Source organism: Urocitellus parryii, chromosome 5 (genome assembly GCF_045843805.1).
Source record: "Urocitellus parryii isolate mUroPar1 chromosome 5, mUroPar1.hap1, whole genome shotgun sequence".
NCBI lineage: Eukaryota > Metazoa > Chordata > Mammalia > Rodentia > Sciuridae > Urocitellus > Urocitellus parryii.
The window spans coordinates 196,117,664-196,143,570 of NC_135535.1; the positions used below are offsets into that span (position 1 = coordinate 196,117,664).

At 33.3% G+C, this 25,907-nt stretch overlaps 1 protein-coding gene across 2 annotated transcripts in view; it reads right to left on the bottom strand.

Moving 5' to 3' along the window:
* Positions 1 to 640: 640 nt before the first annotated feature.
* Positions 641 to 25,907, bottom strand: part of Ccdc186 (coiled-coil domain containing 186) — a 44,949-nt gene continuing 19,682 nt past the window's right edge. For both annotated transcript variants that reach the window (XM_026389163.2, XM_026389162.2), the window contains 13 exons: positions 24,969 to 25,097; positions 23,476 to 23,688; positions 22,520 to 22,639; positions 17,020 to 17,124; positions 16,387 to 16,485; positions 16,141 to 16,227; positions 14,842 to 14,984; positions 10,603 to 10,858; positions 9,480 to 9,669; positions 8,129 to 8,209; positions 6,714 to 6,924; positions 5,349 to 5,568; positions 641 to 4,527 (listed from right to left, as the gene is read on the bottom strand). In XM_026389163.2, the coding sequence (XP_026244948.2) occupies positions 4,444 to 4,527; positions 5,349 to 5,568; positions 6,714 to 6,924; positions 8,129 to 8,209; positions 9,480 to 9,669; positions 10,603 to 10,858; positions 14,842 to 14,984; positions 16,141 to 16,227; positions 16,387 to 16,485; positions 17,020 to 17,124; positions 22,520 to 22,639; positions 23,476 to 23,688; positions 24,969 to 25,097 (1,938 nt within the window). In that variant the 3' untranslated portion in view covers positions 641 to 4,443. The remainder of the gene's footprint in view (positions 4,528 to 5,348; positions 5,569 to 6,713; positions 6,925 to 8,128; positions 8,210 to 9,479; positions 9,670 to 10,602; positions 10,859 to 14,841; positions 14,985 to 16,140; positions 16,228 to 16,386; positions 16,486 to 17,019; positions 17,125 to 22,519; positions 22,640 to 23,475; positions 23,689 to 24,968; positions 25,098 to 25,907) is intronic.

Genomic DNA, 25,907 nt, shown 5'->3' on the forward strand with positions numbered 1-25,907 from the left:
GTCAGGAAAGCCTTCTCCACTCCATTAACTGCCCATATTCTACAGATTCTGACTTCAGGGGACTCTTTCTAAGAATGACCTCATTAGCATAATTAAAGTGTACCTGAGTTGTTAGAGATAGAATCTAACACCATGTGATGTGAAAAATATATCACACACCATCACACATATTAACTTGATTAAATTAATGCCATTTTAGCACATAATTAGTTCTTTATTATTAAAATCAGACATCGTGGGCAAGTAAGTTCCAGTTTGTGGAAAATCTGAATATATCAAGTAATTAGGTTCAATAAGAAAAGTTCACATGCCTGCAGGCCCAGAATCGTTTAAAATGCTGAATTTTGTTATGAACAAAAATTTAAACTACAATCTGGCATTCAACTTAATCCCTTTACTAGTGTTGTTCACCCACTCTAATCATGACCTAATCCTATTGGAAGGATCAAGTTTTTATAGAAAGTGAAAATTCCCAGTCTAGTTTAAAAAAGAAAATTCAAGCAATCTGAATCAACTTTGCCAAATAGTCTGGAGAATCAGTCTGTTTAGTGAGTGATGCATGAAAACAAAGATGCCATTAAAATACAACTTGGTAACCAGGCATTACCTATTTAATTGGTATAATATATATACAGAGTAATCTTAAAAAGCTTCATTTTATACAGAAACATTTACAAAATGAACAGTGTAATTAAATTAACGATTATCTATACAATGCACACACATATGTCTTCTGGAAGATAAAGGATTTTCATCATCACAGTCAAAATGGACAGCCATATGCATTTAAAAAAAGAATTCCATTTCAGAAGAAAAATACATTTTTTATATTCAATTATATTTTTGTTTTTCTGAAAATTCATGTTTGGATACTTTTTTCAATTGTTTCTCTTGTTCAGCCTTGAAAAATTTCAGGTTTCTAGTGCCACCAACTGGTGTTAGTTTAAAATTAATAATCTCAGTGTTAAAAAATAACATTTTGTTTAAAAAAAATCTTAACTGAAAAATAGGCTCCTAGAGTCAAAATTCATGAAATATGAATGACAACATGATTTATAAAAATATTTTCACCAGGGTAGCATATATAACATTTATAAAATTAATGGTTGCTAATCATCTTGTTTCCCTGCCCTCTTCTTCTTTCACTGGTAGGTAAATCTTGGTCTAAGTTTGTATGTAGAAAGTAAAAAAAATCCTTAGAAAAAAATAGTATACCACAAAACAAAGCTTGGAAAAATGCATGACAGCAATTAGATTCATCTTTGAACATCAAATAGGCATTAATAATTTAGTACAATCGTAAAAACCTAATGTCATTTTATGGTGCTCAGATTTTTTTCCTTTTTCTTAGAGACTAATTAAACATTAAACTGTGACAAAAGTCAGGAAATGTGTAGAACCACCATGAAAACAGCAATTTGCTCTCAGTATACCTTCGCAAGGTTTCAGTTTCCCAAGTTGCATGGCAGAGTGAAATTTCTCAGCCACCTACACGCCCAAGTAGAGTAAGCCTCTTCTCAGCCAAGTAGGGCTGGCATAAGCTAAGAGGCCCAAAGGCCAGTTCCTACTGCCTCCCAGCTATTTTTTTTTTTTAGACCATAAGTTCTCTATGATGATGTTTAATCGCAACATAATACCTATAAGGTAGGTTTACAATGTGTTTATTAAGTGAATCAATAACATGTTTGTATCCTGAATCACTTTAAATGATAATTAAAAACAAAACCAAAAAACACAAAAACCACCAAAGTTCAAATTAATTCTTCTGTCCAAACCCACCATTTTTGATCCTTATAACAGACTAAAGTGTGTATGGGATGAGAGACTGGGAGTCACAGCAAGTATTCACTTTCAAATCAAACCTATGAGGTGTACATACACACACTAAAAATTTCCTGCTCAACCATACCAAAATATTGCTAACAAAGAGCTATTGATGTGTACAATATCAAACATAAAACAAATTCCCTGTAGGTCTCAGGTTCATTATTCTCCAGACACCCCATTCTTCTCTTTCTCTATTCAATATAGTAACTGGTGGAAGGCCCTCCAAATCCTTACATCAGGAGCTGTTCGTAAATCAGGACAGAAATGGGTATCGCTAATACATGCATATTTTTATACAGTACTTTGCTCAGTCCTGATCCATGTATAAAAGGAAGCAGTAGATAATGAAGAACAAAAAGAAAACAAATTATTTCCTTCAAAAATTTTCCATAGTTTCTTAAGTTTATCAGGAAAAATGGCAACAATACTGCCAAAATATGGCTTTTAATAATTTTCCTCTAAAATGGCAGCAAATGGTGGCACAAATATTAATACTGAATGCTTCATTTTTGTCTAATGTATGTATGTGTATATATATATTTGAAATATGTGTAACTATATCAAATATATATGTATATATATTTGAAAGTGTATAGGCATAGAATACGATGAATCTGATCACTATTTGGCCTCCATTATACATTTTGTACCCTAGAGGGAAAAAACTTTAATCTTATAGTTTATGAATCTATAGCATATGAGAAACCAGGAAAAAATTAGATATGTTGCCTATTGTAAGTAGACTTTTGGAGTGTCAACCATATGTCTAGAAACAAATGGGAAAATAATTGATTTTATTGCACTTACCCTCTTATTTTTTTAATTTGATAAATTATTATTGATAAAAAGCAAGACATTAAAACTAATACTTTTTATAACTATTTTAAAAATAAAACATCTTTGTGCATTTTCATTCTGAAATAAAAAGGATATTTGCTTTTGGATGACAATGTATAATTTGACATGCACAAAAATTAAGACACTACAATAAATGACCTGATCTTTACTAAATTACCTTTTAAACAATGTTAAGTTGATTAAAAAAAAAAAGTTAAAACCCATTAAAAGGACATTGCCACAAGTCCAACTTCAAAAGCCCATACAGTTCTTTGAAGGCTTTTAATCTGTCACCCCCAAGGCTCACTTTCTTTTCGGTGCACAGGGATGGGGGTGAGTGGGGTGGGAAGGATGCCAAAATCTAAAACAAAAATGAGGTTTGTGGAACAAACCTGCAGATGAGCTAAGGTGTCTATTATACAAAGAATCCAAACATAATGCAAAGTCAAAGAAATTATAGTAGGTGAGAAATAAAAGGAGGTAAGAAAAAATCTGATGACAAATATTGATATGACTACAACATTTAAATCTACATCTAAAATAAATATTGTAAAAATCCAACAAAATATCGAAAAATATCAAAATCCAACAAAATACAATAATTTGGCTTAAAAATTCCTTTGGTTTTAGATATATAATTATTTTGTGTTTTAAATAAATATACTAAAACATCACATTTGGGGGAACTTCATGATCACTCCAATTTGATATATATTTAATTGTATCAGTAGTGAAGAATGGTGCTCAAATGGTTAACAAAGACATATGCTGCTTTCTCTTGGGAAACTGGCTCTTAGTAAGTACCTTAAAATACTAGTACATTTTATCTTTATATAATGTTAGTAAAATTAAAGTATTTCCATGTCTAAGAATTATTCATTTCGCTGTTCTAATGATTGGATCCACTTCACATTTTAAAATATAACTGAAGTCCACAGAAAATTTTTCAATAAACATGTTATTTTAAACCGTATTTAAAGTAACTAAAGATTTTAAGAATTCAACTATTAATCCAAATATGAAAAAAAATGGACCTACGATAGACAACGAAACCTGACAGAGACATTCAATGTCCAACTATTGCCATTCACCAACAGCTGGCTTTTCTATTAAGTTCAGTTTTCATTAAAACAAAAATTTAAGTACTCAAATGCATCCTTAAAAGACAACCAAATATTATACTGGAGTGTCAAAACATTTTTTTTAAATGTATTTTGAGATGGGGTTTTGCTATGTTGTACAGGTTGGCCTCAAACTCCTGGTTTCAAGTGGTCCTCCCCCTGGCCTCCTAAGTAGCTGGGACTATAGGTACACACCACTGTGTCTAGCTTGAAACAGGTATTTTTATGATGTCTTTACTTTTCTTGGTGTTGTGGAAATTGTAAATCAATGAATAAGTAACACTTCTTTGTCTTTTCATGAATCATTTTTAAAGTTGAATAATTTTTGACATATTTTAAAGGGAAAAAATATGAAGAAGGGTTTTTTTTTAAAGCCCTTTTAGTAATGTTCACCACTTAAGACTATGAGCAAATTAAGCTGTTCAGACTCAATGATAGGCTGTTGTATTGCACCATATAAAACAAATTTCTCAAAGCCTACACTCTTACAGTATGCACAGCAATGCATCCATTTTTAAAAGGACACTTTTTTATACAGATGAAGCAAAACAAATTTTGACTGGCTTATACACAAAGTAGGGAAAAGTTTCCAACAACACTGGTCAGTGGCACCTGCTCCTGGGTGGCTTTTATCTGTTTACTGGGCAAGAACTTTGTATTAGGTTTTCTTTGTCCTCTGCTCTAGTTCATGCTGGTGTTTAATAAGACGTTCTATTTCTGTTCCAAGTGTTTGTAGATTTTCCTTTAATAGTTAGGGGAAAAGAGAGAAAACAAAACTACTAAGTATAATAAATAAAAAGATTCAATTTGAACTATTTTTGCCTAAATTTTGAAACTGAAGGAGTGGTGGTTAGTCCAAAAATGCTAAGTGAATTAGTGAATTGAATTAGATACACAGATTTTTTAGTAAAGTAGACCTGTCCTTTTCAAAGTTATGATATTGGGGATTAAACCCAGGGCCTTGCACATGCTAGGCAAGTGCTCTATCCCTGAGCTACATCCCCTAGCCCACTTTTCTAAAATTTTATTTTGAGACAGAGTATCATTAAGTTGCCCAGGCTGGCCTTGAACTTATGACACCCTCCTCTCTCAACTTCCCAAGGAGCTGGAATTATAGGTGGTTTCATTATGCCCAGCTCATATTTAACCTTTTTATCATAGCTATAGCAATTCAATACATAAAATGATTAATTATTAGATTTAAAAATTATTTTTAAAACCCATTACTAATTATCAAGGCCCATGTTCAACAAATAGATAAAGCTGCAGAAAATAAAAGAAAGCTGGAAAATATATTAGAAACTCCATAGTCTAAAGTGTTTCGACAATGACCTGTAATAGCAATGTATGTCAAAGGTCATCCATTGCAAAATATATAATTCATCCTACTACCCATAACTAAACTGACTTAGTTTGAAAATTATACTTTCAAAATAGAAAAACATTAAATTTTTATCTCTTGAGTAACAGAAACCTATCAGAATTAGCCCATCTAAGTGCCAGATGAGACTAAGAAAGAGGCACCATTTTACTTATTGGTAAGTGAATGAGAAACACAAATACCTTCAAAGTAATATTTTTTAGTAATGTATCCTCCAAAACAGCCTGCAATTTTCGGTTGATTTCCAAAGACAGTTCCAGTGTTAATCCACTATCAGCAGGATGAGATGTATATAAAGATGCCATGATGCCACCTCGTCTACTTAAATGGACTTTGTTAAAATCAGAAGCCTCTGAAGAAAGTGTGCCTGATTCTTCTCGTAAAATGTAACTCTGAATTATTCTGCAAAACAAAATGACACTATCAATTGTGTACCTGAAGAATTAAAAATACTGGAATTTGTAAGAATCAGCTAAGCAGAAGCATAAAGAGGCCTAGCATAAAATAAGTACCTATTAAACTAATAACCTAATACATTAGAAAAGAATTTTCCTTATTCAGATGGTTTCTTCAGCTATTTTACTTTTATTCTATCATGATTAATGATATATACACTGCTTTTTAAGTTCCTTTCCTTATTTACATAAAATATTTAAGCAACTATTTTATTGCTCATATTTCTATTAATATTGTTTTCCTATTTTTAAACTTTTAAAAAAAAGTAATAGGCAAACTTTTAGTTACATATGTAAAATTAAAATGGCTTAGGAAAAGACCTGCAATATCAGAGCAACATCTCTTATTTAAATGAGTACAGTATCAGTGAGAGGAATATGGCATAGGACAGGCTCTGGAGTCAGTCAGAGCTGGGTCTGAATCTCTAGCTCAATGTCTGTCCCTCACAAGAGGATAATCCTGACAGATAAGAGTGACTTTACCTAGGCCCCAGTTAACTTATCTGCAAAATCAGAGAACTCACTCTCACTCAGTGGCTGTAAGTAATCGGTAAGATAAGTGCTAATAGGCATAGTACAAGGAATTACCTAATTATATTTTGCTCAACAGGAAAAAAAATATCCAAAACTTCATATGTCTCTTAGAGTCATAAACATGAAAATAAAAAGCCAAGTAACACACTACTGAACTCTATGTCTTCTTCAAGGGTCTTATGCATGCTAGGCAAGTACTCTACCACTGAGCAATACTCCCAGCCCTAGATCTATGTTTTCTTTCATTTCTGTATTCCCCAAACCTAGAATACAGTAGGTGATCATAAAATATTTGGAACCGAATGATTATAAGAATTATTAAGCTGGATATGGTGGCACACACCTGTAGTACCAACTATTTGAGAGGCTGAGAAGCAGGGATGCTTGAGCCCAGGAGTTTGAGACCAGCCTGAGCAAGATGTGAGACCCTTTCTCAAATTAAATAAATAAATATTTTTTGAAAGACAGAATTCTTGATATGATTGATTTTTGAAAAGAGTGCTTTTACCATGAGAAGTATAGACTTGGAACAGATAGTGCTACCATAATAATACATACTTTGTTTTTTTCCTAATTTCTTCCACCAATTGTTTGATGTGGTCTTCCATAAATTCTATCTTTTCATTTTTCCGGGCATGTGCTTTCTGTAACCTAACTATCCTCTCAATCAGCATGGCCTTGTCCAATTCTGGAAAGTTATCCACAGCTGCTGATGACCCAGTGTTTTCTGGAGATCGATCTTCTGCACTGCTCCGAGCATTAAGGGACCCTAAATGATATGCACACATACAAAAATTATGATATTATTAAGATATTATTTGTAGTCTAGCATGCTAGACTCTCATCTCATGTATCATTTATTTTGGTATCATTTTCAAATATTCACCCTAACATAGCTGGATATAGAACATATCATAGGTCATTGGCTAACCAATTTCTTGTGTCTGAGTATACTGGCAATAAAATAGCAAAGCATCCGTCTATTATGTCTCTCAAGAACAGGATGTGAAAGTAGCAACAGAGAAACAAAAGATCTAAGAGAAAGAATAACAATTACAAATCAGACCAAAATTAAAGTAAAAGAAAACAGAAAACAAAAAACAAAAAACAGAGGGGGGCAGAATGTAGGATATAGGAGAAGAGAAGGAAGACAGAATATAGTGGATTATGTTCCAGAGCCAATCTATCCAGGTTCAAATCCTACTTTTCCAATTATTAGTTGTGTGACTTTGGACAAATTATTTAAAACTCTCAGTGCCTTGGCTACTTCATGTCAAAATGGCATTAGTAATATTATTTACCTTTCATAAGATTATTAATATATTTATCTCATTTAGATGAGTTAATATATGTGAAGCACTCAGAACAGCGCATTATAGTAAGCAATTAGCTCTTAATTTTTACCAATACCAGTGAAATGAATTTTTGGTCCTCTTTACCCTATAAAAATCTGTTTCTCAACCCCACTGTATAGATTTAAGATAAGTAATGTATCTTATCTAAAATTATATAATACATTGCAGAAACTGGGTGTGATGGCACATGCCTATAATATAAACATCTCAGGAAGCTGAGACAGGAGAATTGCAAGTTTGAGGTCAACCTCAGCAACTTAGTGAGAGAATAGAACAGAATATAAATAAAATATAAATAAAAAATGGCAGAGGTGGGATATAAACATGCAACAATAATTTCAAATTCACATTCTTTCTACTACACATTTTTTCCACTATTGTAATAGCTGATAATATTTTGCCCCTCTAATGTGCAATTCCTAGGAGACAGTATAATGTAGAAGTTATAATAGACAGAGAATCCCAAATTTTATTACAAAATAATTATATAAAACTTCAATATTTTATGTTTCAAAAGGAAACAAAGCATATCAATATTTTTAAGACCCCAAATGCTATTTATTTTTATATTCAATTACTAAATAACAACTAAAACCATTGTTTTTTTTTTTTTTTTACCTGATGAACTAGAACGACTCCCCATGCTGCTAACTTCTTTATCGTAGCTTCCATTCTCAACCTGATCTAATTTTCTTCGTGCTATAGGAAAAATAAGTGGATTACTTACAATAATCATCATGACCATCCCCCCCATCCATCCCTGATTTTAGTTGCTAAATTCACTTAGTAAAAAATGGCATAGACTATAATAATAATAAGACAAAGTTCTTGAATACCTACCTTAGAAAGCTGTAGATGTCATTCATATAAAATGACATTTGGAATTGTACAGGTCAAATACAAAATATACAAAAATGACATTATGATAACTGACACTGGCATCATTCAGTTGTACTGAACTTAATTTTTCATAGTCCTGACAAAAGCTAGGATTATAGTTCAGAGCACTTTCCTAGCATGTGTGAGGCACTGGGTTAGAGCCTCAGCACCACATTAAAAATAAATAAATAAAAGAAAGGTATTGTGTCCATCTACAACTTTAAATAGATAGATAGATAGATAGATAGATAGATAGATAGATAGGAGTCCTGACAGATTTAGAGGATCCTACCAGAAATTTCCCTTCAATTATAAGTACAAAAACAACTGAATTCTTATAGTAAATAACTGAACATATTCATGTTAAGTAATACATTTCACCCTATTTGAAAATAAATAAAGTTGTGGAAAATGGTAAGAGAATAGCTAGTTGGAATACTTGTCTTATTCATCTTTGTCCAAGCACATAGTACAGATACCCAATAACCTCTATGCATTTTAAATTAAAGAAATCTGGGTTTTAATTCTAGTTGACCATTGTTGTGTTCAGGTAATTTATAACCTTTCCAGGTCTGTTTCCTGAGACCCAGATGCAGAGCTAGGTCTCAACCATCTCTAAGTTAGAGACAAGATGTAGATCCAGGTACCCTAAATGCAGTACAGATCAATTCATAGGCATATGTAGGTAGAAAATATTACAATTTTTATTTACGCTTAAAGATAAATCTTTTCAAATTTCTATTTTTATCTAACACATCTAAAATGCATAAACAAACACATAAATTGGAGAAAACCAAATATTTTTTACTGATAAAAAAGTATGTAATCAAAAAAGTTTAGACACTCTTGCCCTAAGGTAATACCTACCACAATTCTTACATTCTGTGGCTCTGTGAATAAATATCCTTTAGTATAGCAGGCAGTTCATAGAACTGCAAGGTTAGCAATTTATCTATGAAAATTACTATGTAAAAAGGAATAAATGGCTCCAGTAAATGTGGTAGAACCTGAAATATATTTTTTCTATAAAATCTTTAATGATTAAAAGAAATAAATATATTCAAGGTCTAAATGAGGAAGAATTTTATACCTTGCTGAAGTTGCTTGGTAAGATCCTTGACATTAGAGGCATGTTTACGTCTTTGAGTTACTAACTCATCTTTCAATTCTTCTACCTGGGTACTCAATGCTTTAACTTCCGTTTGTTTACACATAAGGTCAGCTTGAAGAGTCTGGACTTCCTCTTTTTGAAGTTCTTCCTCTTTTAACAGTCTACTTTCCTGAATATTAAGTAAGATAAATGAAAAAAAATTTTAAATCATATATTTATTTCTATTATTGCTCAATTGACAACCTTAAAAATATATGGTCCCTGAGAGACAGTCTTCTATCACTCCTCCTTACAAGGTTTTATTTATTGAGCTCCTCCAAATTCTCATATAGTGAGGCAAAGGGATACACTAAATGAGTGTGTTGTTCTGCACATGCAAAACTACCTGTGACACAGTACTTCGAATTTTTGCAATTTCAAAAACTCAAACTATTTTTTTTATATTTATTTTTTAGTTTTTTTTAGGTGGACACAATATCTTTATTTTTTATTTTTTTTATGTGGTGTTGAGGATCGAACCCAGGGCCTCGTGCATGTTAGGCAAGCGCTTTACTGCTGAGCCACAATCCCAGCACAAACTCAAACTATTTTTATGAATATTTGAAGACATTCTAATAACTTGGAAATATTAAACCACTTTGAAACTATTTTTAAAAACAAATTTAAAGTATTACCTTTAAAAAAATATATAATGATTCTAGTTAAGAATGACAGAAACCATGGCTTTCTTATTTTCAAAAGTGAAACATTCTTCTTTATTATTTTAGGGAGAAAATTTATTACAAATCACATCAGTTGAAAGGAAAAAACCAACATTTTTAAAAATACATATTTTTTTAGTTGTAGATGGACACAATACCTTTATTTTATGTGGTGCTGAAGATCAAAGCCAGTGCCTCACAGATGCTAGGCAAGTGCTCTGTCACTGAGCTATAGCTACAGCCCGCACATTTTTTTTTAAAGCATTCGAAATTACCAGAAAGTCAGTGCCAATAGAAAAGTGCTTAAATTAACTACTACTACATTTTTATGCCATGAGGAAATTTTAATCTGTGTTTCTTGTTAGTTGTTTCAAGAGTTAAATATATATATTTATACTTACCAAATTAGTATTTGTTTGTCTCATTTGTTCACATTGGTTTTGCAACTGACTTTCACTACAGGAAAGTTTATCATATTGTGACTGCAAAGAATTGCACTCAGATTGAAGCTGTGCATTCTTACTAGTGAGCTTTTCTGTGAACAGCAGTAGCTCAGATTCTCTTTTCCTACTTCCTTCGATGTCTTTTTGTAGGTCATTAATCAAAGAATTAAGACTTTCCATTTCTTCCTTCAAATTTTCAATTTCTTGCTTACCTCTAAAAAACAAAGTTTATATTTCAGAAAATATGAGACTATTAAGAGACATTAAATTAATGGTTTTGGGAATTTTAAAATTTCATTAAAATTTTCAATTTAAATGCAATGCTTTATAAAGGTACTTTTATTCATTCATCCAAATATTTATGAACGAATAAAATGACAGGAACTAAGGGCTGAGAGTATAAGTGAGCAGGGCCTACATGCTCCTGCTTTCAAAGAACTTTTAATCAAGAAGGGAAATTACACGAGTGTGATAACTGTTTCTGATGAAAACACGGCAAGTTGCCTAACTTCATATAAGTGATGCTCAAACTAATACTTAAAGTAGCATTTACTGTCTGCAAAGGTCCGGTCAGTAGATAAGCTGGGCATCTTAGCATATGGATTTTGTTGCAATCGTTCCACTTTGCCACTGTAGATGAAAACAGCCAGAGACAATATGTACAAAAATGAGTGTGGCTAGATGCCCAGAAAACTGCACTTACAAAAAGAGGTGGTGGGCTAGATTTGGCTTATGGGCCATAATTTGTTATCCCTCAAAAAGAAAAAAAAAAAAAAGGAAAAAAGAAAAGCAGAAGTTTGTGGGAAAAATTCAAAATGAGTTCCAGGAAGAGGAATGAGTATGTGCTAAAGCTGGAAAGGGAAAAGGAGAAGGGTTTCTGGTTGGTACCAATAGGTGTTCAGAATTGATGATAATCAGGACTTCACTACATCCTTAGCACTTGTCAAGGGCTTGACTGGCCTTAAAAATCCGTTAACAAACTATAGCTGAAATATAAGAGTGAAAAAGAGGAAGGCACGAAGAAGCAAGGAACAGGTCACTAATCTCAGAAGCCATGCTAAGGCATTTGAACTTCCTAGGCAATCTTTGAGGCAATGGGAAATCACTGAAAGGTTTTGATAAAACGTTCTTTTTAAAAAGTTTATGCTAATAATAGTATAGGAAATGTCCTGGAGAAAAAGTAAACAGAAAAATCAGTTTATGAGCTATGGCAGTTTTCCAGATGGGAGCTGACAATGGCTTGGATGATGGTGGTAGGAGAGGGAATATAAAAAAGTAAACAGAGGGCTGGGGATGTGGCTCAAGCCGTAGCGTGCTCGCCTGGCATGCGTGCAGCCCGGGTTCGATCCTCAGCATCACATACAGACAAAGATGTTGTGTCTGCCAAGAACTAAAATAAATAAATATTTAAAAATTCTCTCTCTCTCTCTCTCTCTCTCTCTCTCTCTCTCTCTCTCTCTCTCTCATCTCTCTCTAAAAAACAAAAACAAAAAAAGTAAACAGACTTGAATGATATTAAACACAGGACACATCACTAATACTTTGGGACTGGCTAGGTATGTGAGAGGAGGGAAGGAAGAGCCAAGCATGACCCCTAGGTTTCTGGGTTAGACAGTCATTTCGGTGCTAAACTCATCACTTATCCCAGAACATGAAAGAAGAAGCATATTCGTGGACAGAAGAAAGGACTCAATTTTGGATATATTAAAGTTTAAGGTGTTTTTGGTACTTATGCGCCTAAAGCTAAGCAAAAAGGGCTGACAATAATGATTCAAAGAATCTGATGCACATTAGAGGAACAATTAGGATCACTCAGGGAATGACAAAATTTGAACACAAGAGGGTTTTCTGACAGAAAGAAAAGCCTGATAAAGAGACTAAGAAAGTGTGGCCCAGAAGGCAGGAACACCCAAAAGGCATGATAAAAACAGAGCCAAAGGAACTGAGCATTTCAAGAAAGGTAAGTTTAACACTGTTAAAAGATCCTAAAAATTTAAGCAAAGCTGGGTCTGAGCTATATCCACCATAGTTAAGGGGATATTAAATTTTATGGAATGCTGAGATCAAAGTTAGAATAGAAAGAAACTCAACAAAGGAAGTAAAGAATTGGGGAATGAGTACAGCTAATTTAAAAAAAAATTAATTACTTTATTTTTTATTCTAATTTGTTATATATGATAGCATAATGCATTACAATTCATATTGTACATATAGAACACAATTTTTCAAATCTCTGGTTGTACATAGAGTCACACCATTCGTGTCTTCATACATGTACTTAAGTATTGATGTCCATCTCATTCCACCATCTTTCCTACCCCCATGCCCCCTCCCTTCCCCTCCTACCCCTCTGTCCTATCTATTGTTTATCTAATCCTCCCATGCTCCCTCTCCAACCCAACTATGAATCAGCCTCCTTATATCATCTCGGGAGCAAATTTTTACCACTTGCACATAAGATAGAGCACTAATCTGTAGGGTATATAAAGAACTCAAAAAGCTAAACACCATGAGGGCAGGCTGGGTTGTGGCTCAGCAGTAGAGCGCTCGCCTAGCATGCATCAGGCACTAGGTTTGATCCTCAGCACCACATAACAATAAAATAAAGGTACTGTGTCTAACTACAACTAAAATATTTTTTTTAAGAAAAGCTAAACACCAAAAAAAAAAAAAAATAACCCAATCAATAAATGGGCTAAGGAACTGAACAGACACTTCTCAGAAGATGATATACAATCAATCAACAAATATATGAAAAAATGTTCAATATTTCTAGCAATTAGAGAACTGCAAATCTAAACTACATCAAGATTTCATCTCACTTCTGTCAGAATGGCAGCTATTAATAATACAAACAACAATAAGTGTTAGTGAGGATGTGGGGTAAAAGGCACACTCGTACATTGCTGGTGGGACTGCAAATTAGTCCAGCCAGTATGGAAAGCAGTATGGAGATTCCTTGGAAAACTGGGAATGGAACCACCATTTGACCTAGCTATTCCACTCCTCAGTCTATACCCAAAGGACTTAAAAACAGCATACTACAGGGACACAGCCACATCAATGTTTATAGCAGCACAGTTCACAATAGTTAAACTATTGTTTGGAAGCAACCTAGATGTCCTTCAGCTGATGAAAACAGCAAATTCTATCAAAAGTTTGTGAAAAGGAGAAAAATACATTGGTAGAGGAAGATCCAAAGAGTTTTGATTTTTTAAAAGTATGATCATACAGAAAGAAAAGGAAAGTCAGCAGAGATATATAAGAGATATGGGTGGGATAAAAAAGGAATAATCAAGAAAGGCCTTGTGAAGGCAGAAGAGCATGGATCCACAACAGAAATAGAAAGAAAAATTAGGTCAGAGAGGAGCAGGAATATTTCTTCCATAACAGAAGCAAAGGAAAGAAAGAATGCAGATATGGGCAGTTCAAAGGACTAATAGCAAGATGATGAGAATATTGTCATCTGACAACTTCTATTTTATTTTTTATAAAGAAGCAATCATTTGCCAGGAGTAGAGGGGTAAAGGGGAAACCTGAAAAGTGAGGAAAGTGATCAAGTTTAGAAGAGATGCTAAGAGAATGGGGTAGAAGGCTCAGATCAAAGACATGTAGTAGGAACAGAAATGCATGAATATTCCTGATTGAGGTCAGTGATCATGAACTTCTGCGGTGTCAATGATGGTTGAAATTACTTCAGCACCTTGGGTGTGTGTGAGGTGCAAAAAAGAAGGCACTGTTTGAATTCAACCTCAACCTAGGCTCTGCAAGGTAATGCCAGAAATGGAGCTTAGTTACACAGTTTTATAAGAAGACAAGGAATAATGTCAACTCATCATATTAAAAGCAATATACATTCAAAAATCTAGATCTTGATACTCTTCAAGATTTACCTTTTAGAAGGAAAAAAGTATTCTACATAGTTAATGGAATTTCAAAGTTGAAGAAACTAAATAAAACCAATTTGTCTTATAAATTGTTATTGCAAATTATATTAGGGAATATAAACTTTGATTTTTATAATCCATGGTGGGAGCTCAAATATAGTCCAAAAAAGTTCAAGAGAGAAAAATTTTGAATTGTAGCTAGTAAAACTGTAAAAATTGTTCTTCACGCAATAATTCCATTTAAAAATATAATCTTGAAATAGAAGTAAAAAGCTTGTTTATCAACACAGAGATGTTGTTAATTTTGTACCTTTGAAGCTGATCCTGTATCTGATCTGCAATTTTCACTTTATCCAATAAATTCTGAATTTCAGCTTTTTGGCGATTAATAATTTCCTTGTATTTCGACAATTCATCTTCTGTTCTTAATCGTTCATCTTCTAGACATTTTGCCTATTAAATTATCATAACCAAGTTAAACTACAAACAATATTTTCTTATTCCTTATAAACTATTTCAGATAGTGGTTACATATTAGAAATCAAGGCTTACTTCTAACACAGTATTAGTTCATATGAAGAAAATACAATAGGAAGTTAATGTCCTAGATTTCAATTGCAGATTTCTGGTGATTCAGTCATGAGAGTTTAAGCATGTCATTTTATTTTTTACTAATTTTCATTTATTCATCTGAAAAAAAAGGATCTATCTTCCCCAACTACTTCAAATAACTGACATGGAGAACAAATAGGAAGGTATATGAAAAACTCTTTGAAAATTATTAGGTGATCCCACATTCAAAGTGGTAACTGAAAGGCCTATTATGATACCTGTGATAATATATAATATTCATAATCATATTAAAAGGTACAGGGACATTACCATGACAATTAAAGACTTCAGACAGTGGAAGAGATTTAACAGGCTGTTAGAAATGCAATCTTTACCCATCTAAGACAATTAAATATACCCAAGGAGAAACAGATAGTTTTCTTACTATTTTCTGGCACTCATAGTTCTTAGATTCAACTATCTTTCCAAATGATTTGCTAAAACAACTATCTTTAGATCAAAGGCCCAAGGTAAGTTATAATCACAGCAAATATGGGATGGAATAGAAATGTTTGGCAAATACTTCAAAGAAACTAACATGGGATATACTTTCATTTCAATGAAAGTCAATTATATTACCAGAGAATTGCTATTGTGCGCTTCTGAGTTTTTTTATTTTGTAAAATTTCTTTTATCTCCCTTTCTCTTTCTCTCCTTCCTACTTCTCCTTCCCCACTCCCTTCCTTCATTTCTTCCTTGCAATACTGGGAATTGAAACGAAGAGTGATCTATCTACCACTGAGCTCCATCCCTAGCCCTTTTTATTTTTTATTTTGAGACAGGGTCTCACTAAGTTGCCCAGACTAGCCTTGAACTTGCAATCTTCTTGCCTAGTCTTTCAAGTAGTTAGAATTATAGGTGTGGGCCACTGCACTCAGCTATTTTGAAAAATTTCTATGTAACTACCTTTTCCCCACCCCTTCAAAAATCAGAGTAAATCCAAAGTTAAAGATATTTACCCTTCTTCCTCTGGAGTCATAACTAAAGATTTGATTACCTTTGTCCTCAGTGTTCGCAGTTCATCCATACCCTCTTTAAAGGTCCTCTTCAGATCTTCCAGTTCCTTTATTTTGGCATGATGCATCTTTAAAAGAAACCACAAATCATAATGCACTAAACTACATCTAAAAACTTATCGCCTACTTGTTCCAAAAGGCTTTAAAAGTAGATGACAACACCTACTCTGTCTCTCTTTCTGTATTTACTACATAGTCTAAGATATTCAAAGAGCAAAAGTATTCACCTCTAGCTGGTCAGATTTTTCTTGCATTTGTTTTTCAAGTTCTCCTTTTGTGACTCTAAGTTTTGCATCAAGCTCATTTGATTTAATTTCTTCAGACTCCTAATGGAAGGAAAACAGGAAAAAAATTATGATTTTTAAAGCTTTATATTTTGAAAAGCTAAGAAAGTTTTGCAGCTGAGTTTACTAATTGTGAAACATACAGCTATATACCTAAAATTGAACAATGCATTGAAAGATTTTAAACGTCAATTTTGCATGAATAAGAATAGCATATTATATAACATAATAGAAAGTAGTTTCTTCTTTAAAGTTTTAAATTTCCTTGCATTTTTGTCCTTCTGACATTCTCTACGAATTTCACTTGGTTAAAACTGCTCTAATAAGATCCAAAGCAGCAGGTAGTTTAACAGAGGAATTAACCTGCAACTTATTTAACTGTTTTATCAAATCCATTCTATACTTCAGATATTGCCAATACAGAAATTTAATGAAACCGGAATACTGACATTTCGTATAATTTATTACACACAGTGTGTCTAAGCGCCTCACACCCAGCCAGGGAGGTAACTCAAATCACGTGCGAGAATGACTTCCCACAATTTATTACCAATCTACTTGAAAAGCTAAACATACCTGATATGTTTTTATCATATCCTGACAGTTTTGTCGTATCTGATCTGCTTCTTCCTTTGCTTGTGTTAACTTTGTTGTTGTGTCTTTGAGTTTATCTTTGGTTTCCTGCATTGAAAAAGAAAGACAAAGTTGGCCACAATGACACAAAGAATGGTAAAAAGTAACCATGGAGTAGGGCAAGTTCTTGTCCCTAGAACTGTACCAAGAGGTGGTATACTATTCTTGCAATAATATTTTATGTTTCTAATAGAAAGTTAAATGGCCTATACAGTGAACTGATAGCCATTAAATAGAGTTAGTTTTCAGCAAATTACCAGAAGTTATTAACCTGATAAGAAAAGCAAAGCGTCAAATAGTTCTTTGCATACCCTTATATAAAAGACAGTATTTTGGTTTATGGCCATGATATCTATTCAAAACTGCATTTTTAAAAAAATATTTTATTTTTTAGTTATAGTTGTACACAATATCTTTATTTTGTTTACTTATTTTTATGTGGTGCTGAGGATCAAACCCAGGGCCTTGCAAGTGCTAGGAGAGCGCTCTACCACTGAGCCACAACCTCAGATTTCAAAACTGCATTTTAATTAATAGATGCTGCAATATGGTTTTGTTCCTTGCCGTTCTCCTAAAATGGCGATTATAAAGATTTTTCTGGACTATTCTCATCAAATTCAAGTACTTTTTCTCATTTTTATCCTTTTCTTACCTGCTCCTTGACCACCCCTGACTCTTTAAATATCCTTATTTTGTGGCCATTATAAGACAATATTCTCCTCCTTTTCTTCTTTCTTCACTTTTCCTTTCTACTCTTGGGATTTTCAAATATACAACCCTTGCTCTGCAGCTTTTTGTAATCTCCTGCACAGACCTGATTTAGTGCCATAGTTTGGGCTACAGTGAAAATTTTAAATGAGAGTTTAGGTATCTTCGTCTAGTAGCTTCAGTTCACAAAGTTGTAGATGTGCTACTCTGCCTTCGCACAAATGGAACCCAGGGATGGCTTGGATTCTAATAACTGATATGCTGTATTGAAGCTTATTCGTTTACCCAATTGAGTATAAAACTTCTGGACAGCAACTAACTCAGTACTTATCATGCATTAATTGTTCAATTGATGTTTATAGAACTAATGGAAGGAACTCCTAATGTGGATCTTTTGTTCTACTCAGTTTGGTTTTCCCTACAGCAATACTCACTTTTCTTTTTTCCTTTTTTCCTGCTATTCTAGTTGGAATACCTTTCCCATCATTTCTTGAATCTTTCAACTTGCTTTTCTGCTTCACACACTGCTTTTTATATGTCATTTTAAAGAAACACATCTACCATACGATTAAGTACTCAGTTATATACTTCTGAGTTGCTGGTCTTTAATTCAACAACTAAAGGAGCATTGACACGTGGTAGATACTTGCTTCATCTACTTGAAAAATAGCAATTAAGATATTCCTATGTGCCAAACAAATTAATAAATATTTGAACAAAGGAGAAGAATCACAGTGAATGTGTTTAGGCTAAGGTATCAACTGTGTTTCATTTGTTCACTTATTATTAACTGAGTGAGCACCTATTATGTACTAGTTACTGTTCTATGCACTGAGGAAATAGTTGTGCAAGAAAATGAAAAAAATCCCTACTCTCTTTTTTTATTTTAAGAGTTACAAAAACTTTTTATTTAAGAGTTAAATAAAAAATAAAATACATACGTAAATGATATATTAGGTATAAGTGCTAAGAAATAAAAATAAAGCCAGGACATGAGAAATTTTGGGGGAGGTACTGAAAGTTTAAATAGGGTAGTTAGGGGCTTACTGAGAAGCTGACAGGTAAAGACTTGAAAGACATGGATTGAGGGGATTTGCTGAGGAATTGGATATGGTAACTGTGAGAAATCAAGGATAAATTCAAGGTTTTTGGACTGAGCAACTGCAAGGATGAATTGCAATTTACTGAGATAGGCAAGCAATGGAGGGAAGGGCACATTATCAGTTCAGGTTTAGAAGTGTTAAATTTAAGATGCCTCTAAGTTATTGAAGGTGTCAGATGTCAAGTAGTCAGTTGAATATGTGAATCTGGTAGTCACCAGCATGCAGCTCTCTATTGCTCTTTTCAGATACACTAATCTTGTCTTCTGCAGTGCTAATCTGTTGTGAAGTCTATCCAATGTATTTTTCAATGTATTATGTGAATTTGGTCTTTTTTCTATCTTCCATCTCTCTCCTTATCATAGTCATGCTTTTATTTATCTTCTTGAACATATGGGAGTATATTTATAATAGCTGTTTTAACATCCTTGTGTATTGTCCTACATTTCGTATCATTTCTGGATCTGTTTCTATTGATTGATTCTTGCTTTATTCTCATTATGGGCTATATTTTCTTGCTTTCTTGCATGCTGGTAGTTTTCCTTTGGCTAAACAGTGAATTTTGTGCTCTTAGGTCAAGATTTTTATTAAATATTTTTGGACTTTGTTTTAAGGCATAGCTAATATACCTGAAATGAGATTGCTTTTAAAGCTTTATAAGGTGGGTCCATAACAAACATAGTGTAAGGCCACTGGTCCCCACAACTAAAACAATATCCGTTTGGGGCCTGCCTACTTGCTGCCCTGTGTGTAAAGAGATCTTATCTCTTTGGCTGGAGGAAACAAATAGTTCTTAGCCCTGAGTAACTCTAGGAATTACTGGCCATATTCCTTTCTGATCTCTGGAACTCTGTCCTCCCTGTTCTCCACACTTTCAACTCTATTTCTTCTCTTCAGGGGGACTGCTGGCCTCTATTTAGGTTCCTCTCATTGTAACGCAGTCTGGAAACCTCCTGGCACTGTACGTCATTTGTTTCCCTTCATTCAAGGATCACTGTCTCATGCTGCCTATTGTCTCAAGTCTAAAAACATTCACTCCATATATTGTTTCAATTTTTTTTTTTTAGTTTTAGAAGATGGAAGGATAAATCTAAACGTTCTTATTCCCTATTGTAATAGAATATAGTCAACAAAATAAGGTTATAGTGTAGAAAAATTACAGAACAGAACATAGAATACAGCTTAGTAGGTGACATGAAATGGCAAAGCTAATTTAAAATGAGCTCTAGCTTCCATTAGTGGGCCTTATGAGAAAACAAACCATTTAGGAATGAGACTATCACAGACAACACAACCACCTTGGGAGAAGAGCACATTAAATGGGAAAGTCTTGCTTTAGGTGACCTAGTGGAAGGAACATGTCATAAAATATATCAATCCTGGTAATATATTAGATCTCCTGCATCCTGTTGGTCTGGGTACTGCCTCCATACCAGACTCCATTATTCTAGCTTTCTCTGAAGCATAATTGTCTGGCAAGTACCCAGAACTGCCAAATCATGTTGCCAAAGAACGACTGCCACATTTATTGCCAGCCACACTATACTTTGGTGAAAACATATTATCCTGAGACCAGGCTGGTGAAAAGGTAGCCACCAGGTAGATGATCAAATACATCAGATACATTGGGGGAAGTCTTCCTACTTTATTCATTACACTCAAAATAAAAGGCTTTGTTCTAAGAGGTAGGGCATTAAAAATGATTTTAGCTAAACCCCAAAGAAGTCTTAAGGGAAGGGAACAAAATAGTTTCTATTTGATCTGATGATCTGGGTGTCTAGACTACCTAGGCTACACTTCAGTTCTGGTAGTATGTCCTAGAGATCTGTATGCTTTGACCCAGAGATTCCCTCTCACATCTATTAGGTAACACATAAAATATGTAAGCAGGGGCCTATCCCAGACCCTCTCTGAAAGCAATGACTGTGTTCAGAACTAAATGCTTGCTGGGAAGAAAAGCCTTACTTTAAAAGAACAGGTAAATATTGATTTTCACATACCAGGCTAGTATGGTTGTTATTTTCACTTTCTAGCATCCACACCATGTTACCTTACAGACGTCAGCCTTAACCCACTTTTCTAATGCACTTACAGAGTATTTGGTTCCATCTAATCTCAAGGCTATCATTAAGAATCAGATATCGGGCTGGGGATGTGGCTCAAATGGTAGCAGGCTCGCCTGGCATTCGTGCAGCCTGGGTTCGATCCTCAGCACCACATACAAACAAAGATGTGTGTCCGCCGAAAACTAAAAAATAAATATTAAGGAATTCCCTCTCTCTCTCTTCTCTCTCTTAAAAAAAAAAAAAAAAGAATCAGATAGCACCCATTCTCTGAATATACAGAGCTCATATATTTGTAAAGTTTTTCACTCCTCAATGCTAGTGTTCCAGTAAGTTTAAGGATCCTGTCTCTTTTGACAATAGATGAAAATAAGGAAAGTACCCTAAATATTAGATATTAGTCCAAGTATTATGTTCATATCTTAAAGCAATTCAGGCAGCTAAAAAATATTATTGTCCATGTGGATTTGGAATTCTGATTCCTTATTCTGAAAACCAAAAGGAAGGGAAATAATAAATGGCTTAGCCCTGGAGACCTCTAGGGATTGCTACCCTGTTCCTTTCTGGCATTTCTTTCTTAGCCTTGGTAGCTTCCTCATATACCTGTGCAGACTTAAGGGGAGTCTACTGTTCTGCAACCTATCTTTGACCATTGTAGACTACTCTCCCTACAGTCTTCTCTGATGATACTAACATATGAATACCCAAAGGCTATTAAAAATACTGATTTGGAATTATTTAATATAGTAATCCAGGATTATAGTTTTAAAGGATATCATTAGGCTTATTTTTGAAAGCCTCAAAGTTGATATATTTCTATATTACTCTTCTATTCAAGTCACATTTCAGAGTTGCTCTTTTACTTAATATCAACTACAGACTTTTATTACTTTGAGTATCAGCTCATTTAGTGCTTAAAATTATGGCATCTGGTACCAACTTTTATAATTATTTTTAATTATATTTTTTTTATTAAAATGATATTTGCAGCTTGGCATTGTGGCATATGCCTGTAATCCTAGAGAAATCGGGATGCAGAGGCAGGAGGATCTCAAGTTCAAGGGCAGTCTGAATAATTTAGCAAGACCTTGTCTCAAAATAAAATTTAAAAAGGATGGGGTACGTAGCTCAGTGAAAGAGCACTTGACTAGCATGCACAAAGCCCTAGGTTTAATCCCCAGTAACAGCAAAAAAGAAAACAAAAATAAAAACAAAAAAAGTTAAGAGAACTTATGTTTATTATTTTATTTAAATAGCATCACTGATATTTCTAAAAATTTCCAGAGTTTATTTTTGATTTTGATAACTTATACATACTTGTACCCGGCCCCTGACTTTGCATACAAAATAAAAATGCAATAAGGCAAATTTTGGTGTTGTAAACTACAAATAATAAAATTTAATATTTCAACCCATAAGTAAATCATGCAAGAAAACCTCTTTTTCATAATCACCAAATATTCAGGTCCAAACTATCCTGTAGGAGTCACTAAAGCAAGTTCCATGTCTCCTTAACTGCTATTACATTCACTCCTAATTCTAATTTCTATTTCATGGTGTTACAGTACTCACCTTGTGTGAATCCATTTCAGCTTTCAATTTATTTTGGGCCCACTTTACTTTAATGATTTGAGAGTTGATATCTTCCTTTAATTTTTCTATTTCTCTGATGAGTCTAGTTGTTTCACCTTCCTAAAATAATATCACTAGGTTATATTTTTCACTTAAACAATCAATCATTTGTTTATCATTTATATCCCTTCAAAGTAATCCGTTCAACATCACTATAGTTTAAGGGCTAATACACTATGGTCCTTAGGCCATAAAACTGATTAGAAGGCAGTAAAATTCTAAATTTAATTAATAGACATGAAGATGATTAATACCTATATTTTAACTAATTGGATGTGTTGTGAGCACAAGCACATGTATATGATTCTTCTTAACTGGTTGACATTAAATATTAAATTGGTTTTGTAAGAATTTCTGAGAATTGATAATAATATTTCTGAATTAAAAGACATTAATTTAATTACTTAGTTAACTCAGTAAGTAAATAACCTAGGATAGCATCTAGGAAGCATATGTTTTTCTATAAGAAAAGCATAAGTTCTACTCTATAGTGAATAAGTGCTACATTTAGAGTCTGTCTGAATAGATATGTTTCTGGCTCTAAAACTATTCACATGTAACACAACTATGTACATATTTTACCAAAACAGTTTTCTTTGAGGCACAAGTTAATTTTTCCAATATATGGATTTTAAAAAGAAGATCTATTAAAAAAAAGTTATCTAAAATTTATTTTAAAATTTCAAAAAAAATATCCAATAAACATGTACCAATCAATACCTCATCTTTTCCCAGCAAACCTTTTTGCAGGCAAGTAATGAGATATTATAATTTCTAAACATTCATGTTCTTAGAAGGTTAATAACAATAACTTTGAGTGTTTAAACCATGCTATCATCATTTGACTGGAAAAGCAAAGAATAAATTTCAAGTAAGATACAATGGCACAATCATACCTTTGCTTCATATAGCTGCTGCAACCGGCCTTTCTCCTGAGAAAGCTGCTTAATTTTGTTAGTGTTTTTCTCAAACTCCTTATTGGCATCTCTAAGTTTCCTCTCAAGGATCTCTTTTTCCTTTCGAAGGTCTAAAGATTCCTTCTCACCTCTTACATACTTCATTACCATTGCTTCTTTCTCTTGGCGTGCCTCTTCACATTTCTTGTTGGCCTTTGAAAAAAAATATTATCTAGCATTAATAAAAAGATTTTAAAATAAAAATATATTAAAATAAATAATGTTTTCCTATATCACCAATGTATTTTTTTATTCTTGCATTACATTCTAAGCCCTTGTGTCATAAAATTTTGAGATAAAAAGAAAAATTCAAAATTATAGAAAACAATATGATACTAATATTTGCTATTATTCTTTCCAATTCCTTTTACTTTGGCTGATATTTTTCATGTATGCTCCCAGACCTGCTATCCTACCCTTTTCTGTCCCATCCTGTGGCCCAGGAAAATGACTGTCATAGACCACATCAACAAGTTCCCTTACCCTCAAACTTCCATTTGGGTTCTGCCAGCAGGAGACATTAAACAAACATTCAGCAATGAAGGCAGAGTGAGGTCTGACTTCTCTAGAATCACCAGAGGTAGCCTGAAGACACTAACTCCTGTCAGGTGGCCTCTCTATACAACTATTCTCTCTGGATTGCCCTGATTTTGGAGCTCTAGAAGTGTAAGTTAAATAAGCTTCTTTTCTTTATGGAGTACCCAGATTCGGGTATTTTTTTAATAGCAACACAAAACAGACTATACATAATATGTGTGACTTGTGCATGCACAGGAGGTACGAAAACTAAACAAAATATCAATAATTAGCTATTTGTTTATATAAACAAATTGAAGGCAGGGGAAAAAATTATAGATAAAGGAGGACTTTCATTTTTTATTCTGTATACTTCCTTGACTTATTTTTGAATAATTAGTAGGCATTTATGTATTGCTTTCGTATCTTTGTTTATTTATTTATTTTTTTGAGATGCTAGGGATTGAACATAGGGCCTTATGCATTCTAGACAAGCATTCCACCACTGAGCTACAGCCCAGCTCTGCTTTTTTTTTTTTTTTTTTTTTTTCGGTGCCATGGATTGAACCCCAAGGTGCGTAGCCACATCACCAGCACTTTTTATTTTTTATTTAGAGACAGGGTCTCAGTTACTTAGGGCCTTGCTAAATTGCTGAGGCTGGCTTTGAATTTACAATTCTCCTGCCTCAGCCTCCTGAGCCACTAGGATTATAGTCATGTGCCATTGTGCATGGCTCTGCTTTAGTATTTTTTTTTATAATTCTGCTTTAGTATTTTTGAAAGGCTGATTTTATATAAATAAAATTAATATTCTTAACACACCATTGATGTCAAAAAGCCTAAAAGAGTTAGTTTATTTTAATAAATAATAGAGTCACCAGACTATAAAGTTAATAATTTAGGAACATGAAAAATACCTGGTCCATCCGTTGGGCCATCTCTTTGTGTAATTGCTGAATTGCATTTTTAGCTGCAATGTCTTGAGCTACTACTTTATCTTTGGAAACTTTAACTTCTTTATTAAGTTCTTCTATTCTTGATTCTAACTGTAAAGAAAATTATTCCCAGATCATTTTCATTGCTATAACAAACAGACCACTAATACTTCAATAAATAGTATGTATATAGTACAAAGTGTGTAATGAATATATTTTAATCATTGGAATCAATAGCAATATTTCTATATCTCATTGGAATTGTTAGCATAAATCTGAAGATAGTGATACATTAAAGTATACATATGGTACCCTGGAGCATCCACTCAGGAATAACTCAAAGAAGTATAGTTAAATATTATGAAAGAAATTTAAATATTACATTAGAAAATATTCAATTAGTTGAAAAGAAAGTAGAGGAGAAGAAGAGGGGAGAAATAAGACATAGAAAATGAAAAGCAAAATGGTAGACGTGAATCAATGTAAAATATCATATTAAATGAAAATGGATTATATAATCATATCAAAAGGTAGAAACTGACAGACTGAAATAAAAAAACAGGATTCAACTATATGTTGACTCCAGGAGACAATTTAGGTCCAAAGATAAACTGAAAAGAAAAGAATGCAAACAGTAATCATAAGTAGTAGCGATTATATGAATATCAGACGAAATTAAATAAAATTTAAAAAGTGTTACAAGAGATCCAGAAGGACATTTTATAATGATAAAAGGATCAACCCATTGAGAAAAATCCAAAAAATCTAACACATATCTAATAACATAGCACCAAAAAACTTGAAGTAACAACTGAACAGAAATGAAGGGAGAAACAGACAAATCAATAAGTCAGAACTTCAATATGCTACTTCAAAAGATAGACTCAACTAGGCAGAAGATTAATGAGGAAACAAGAGAGT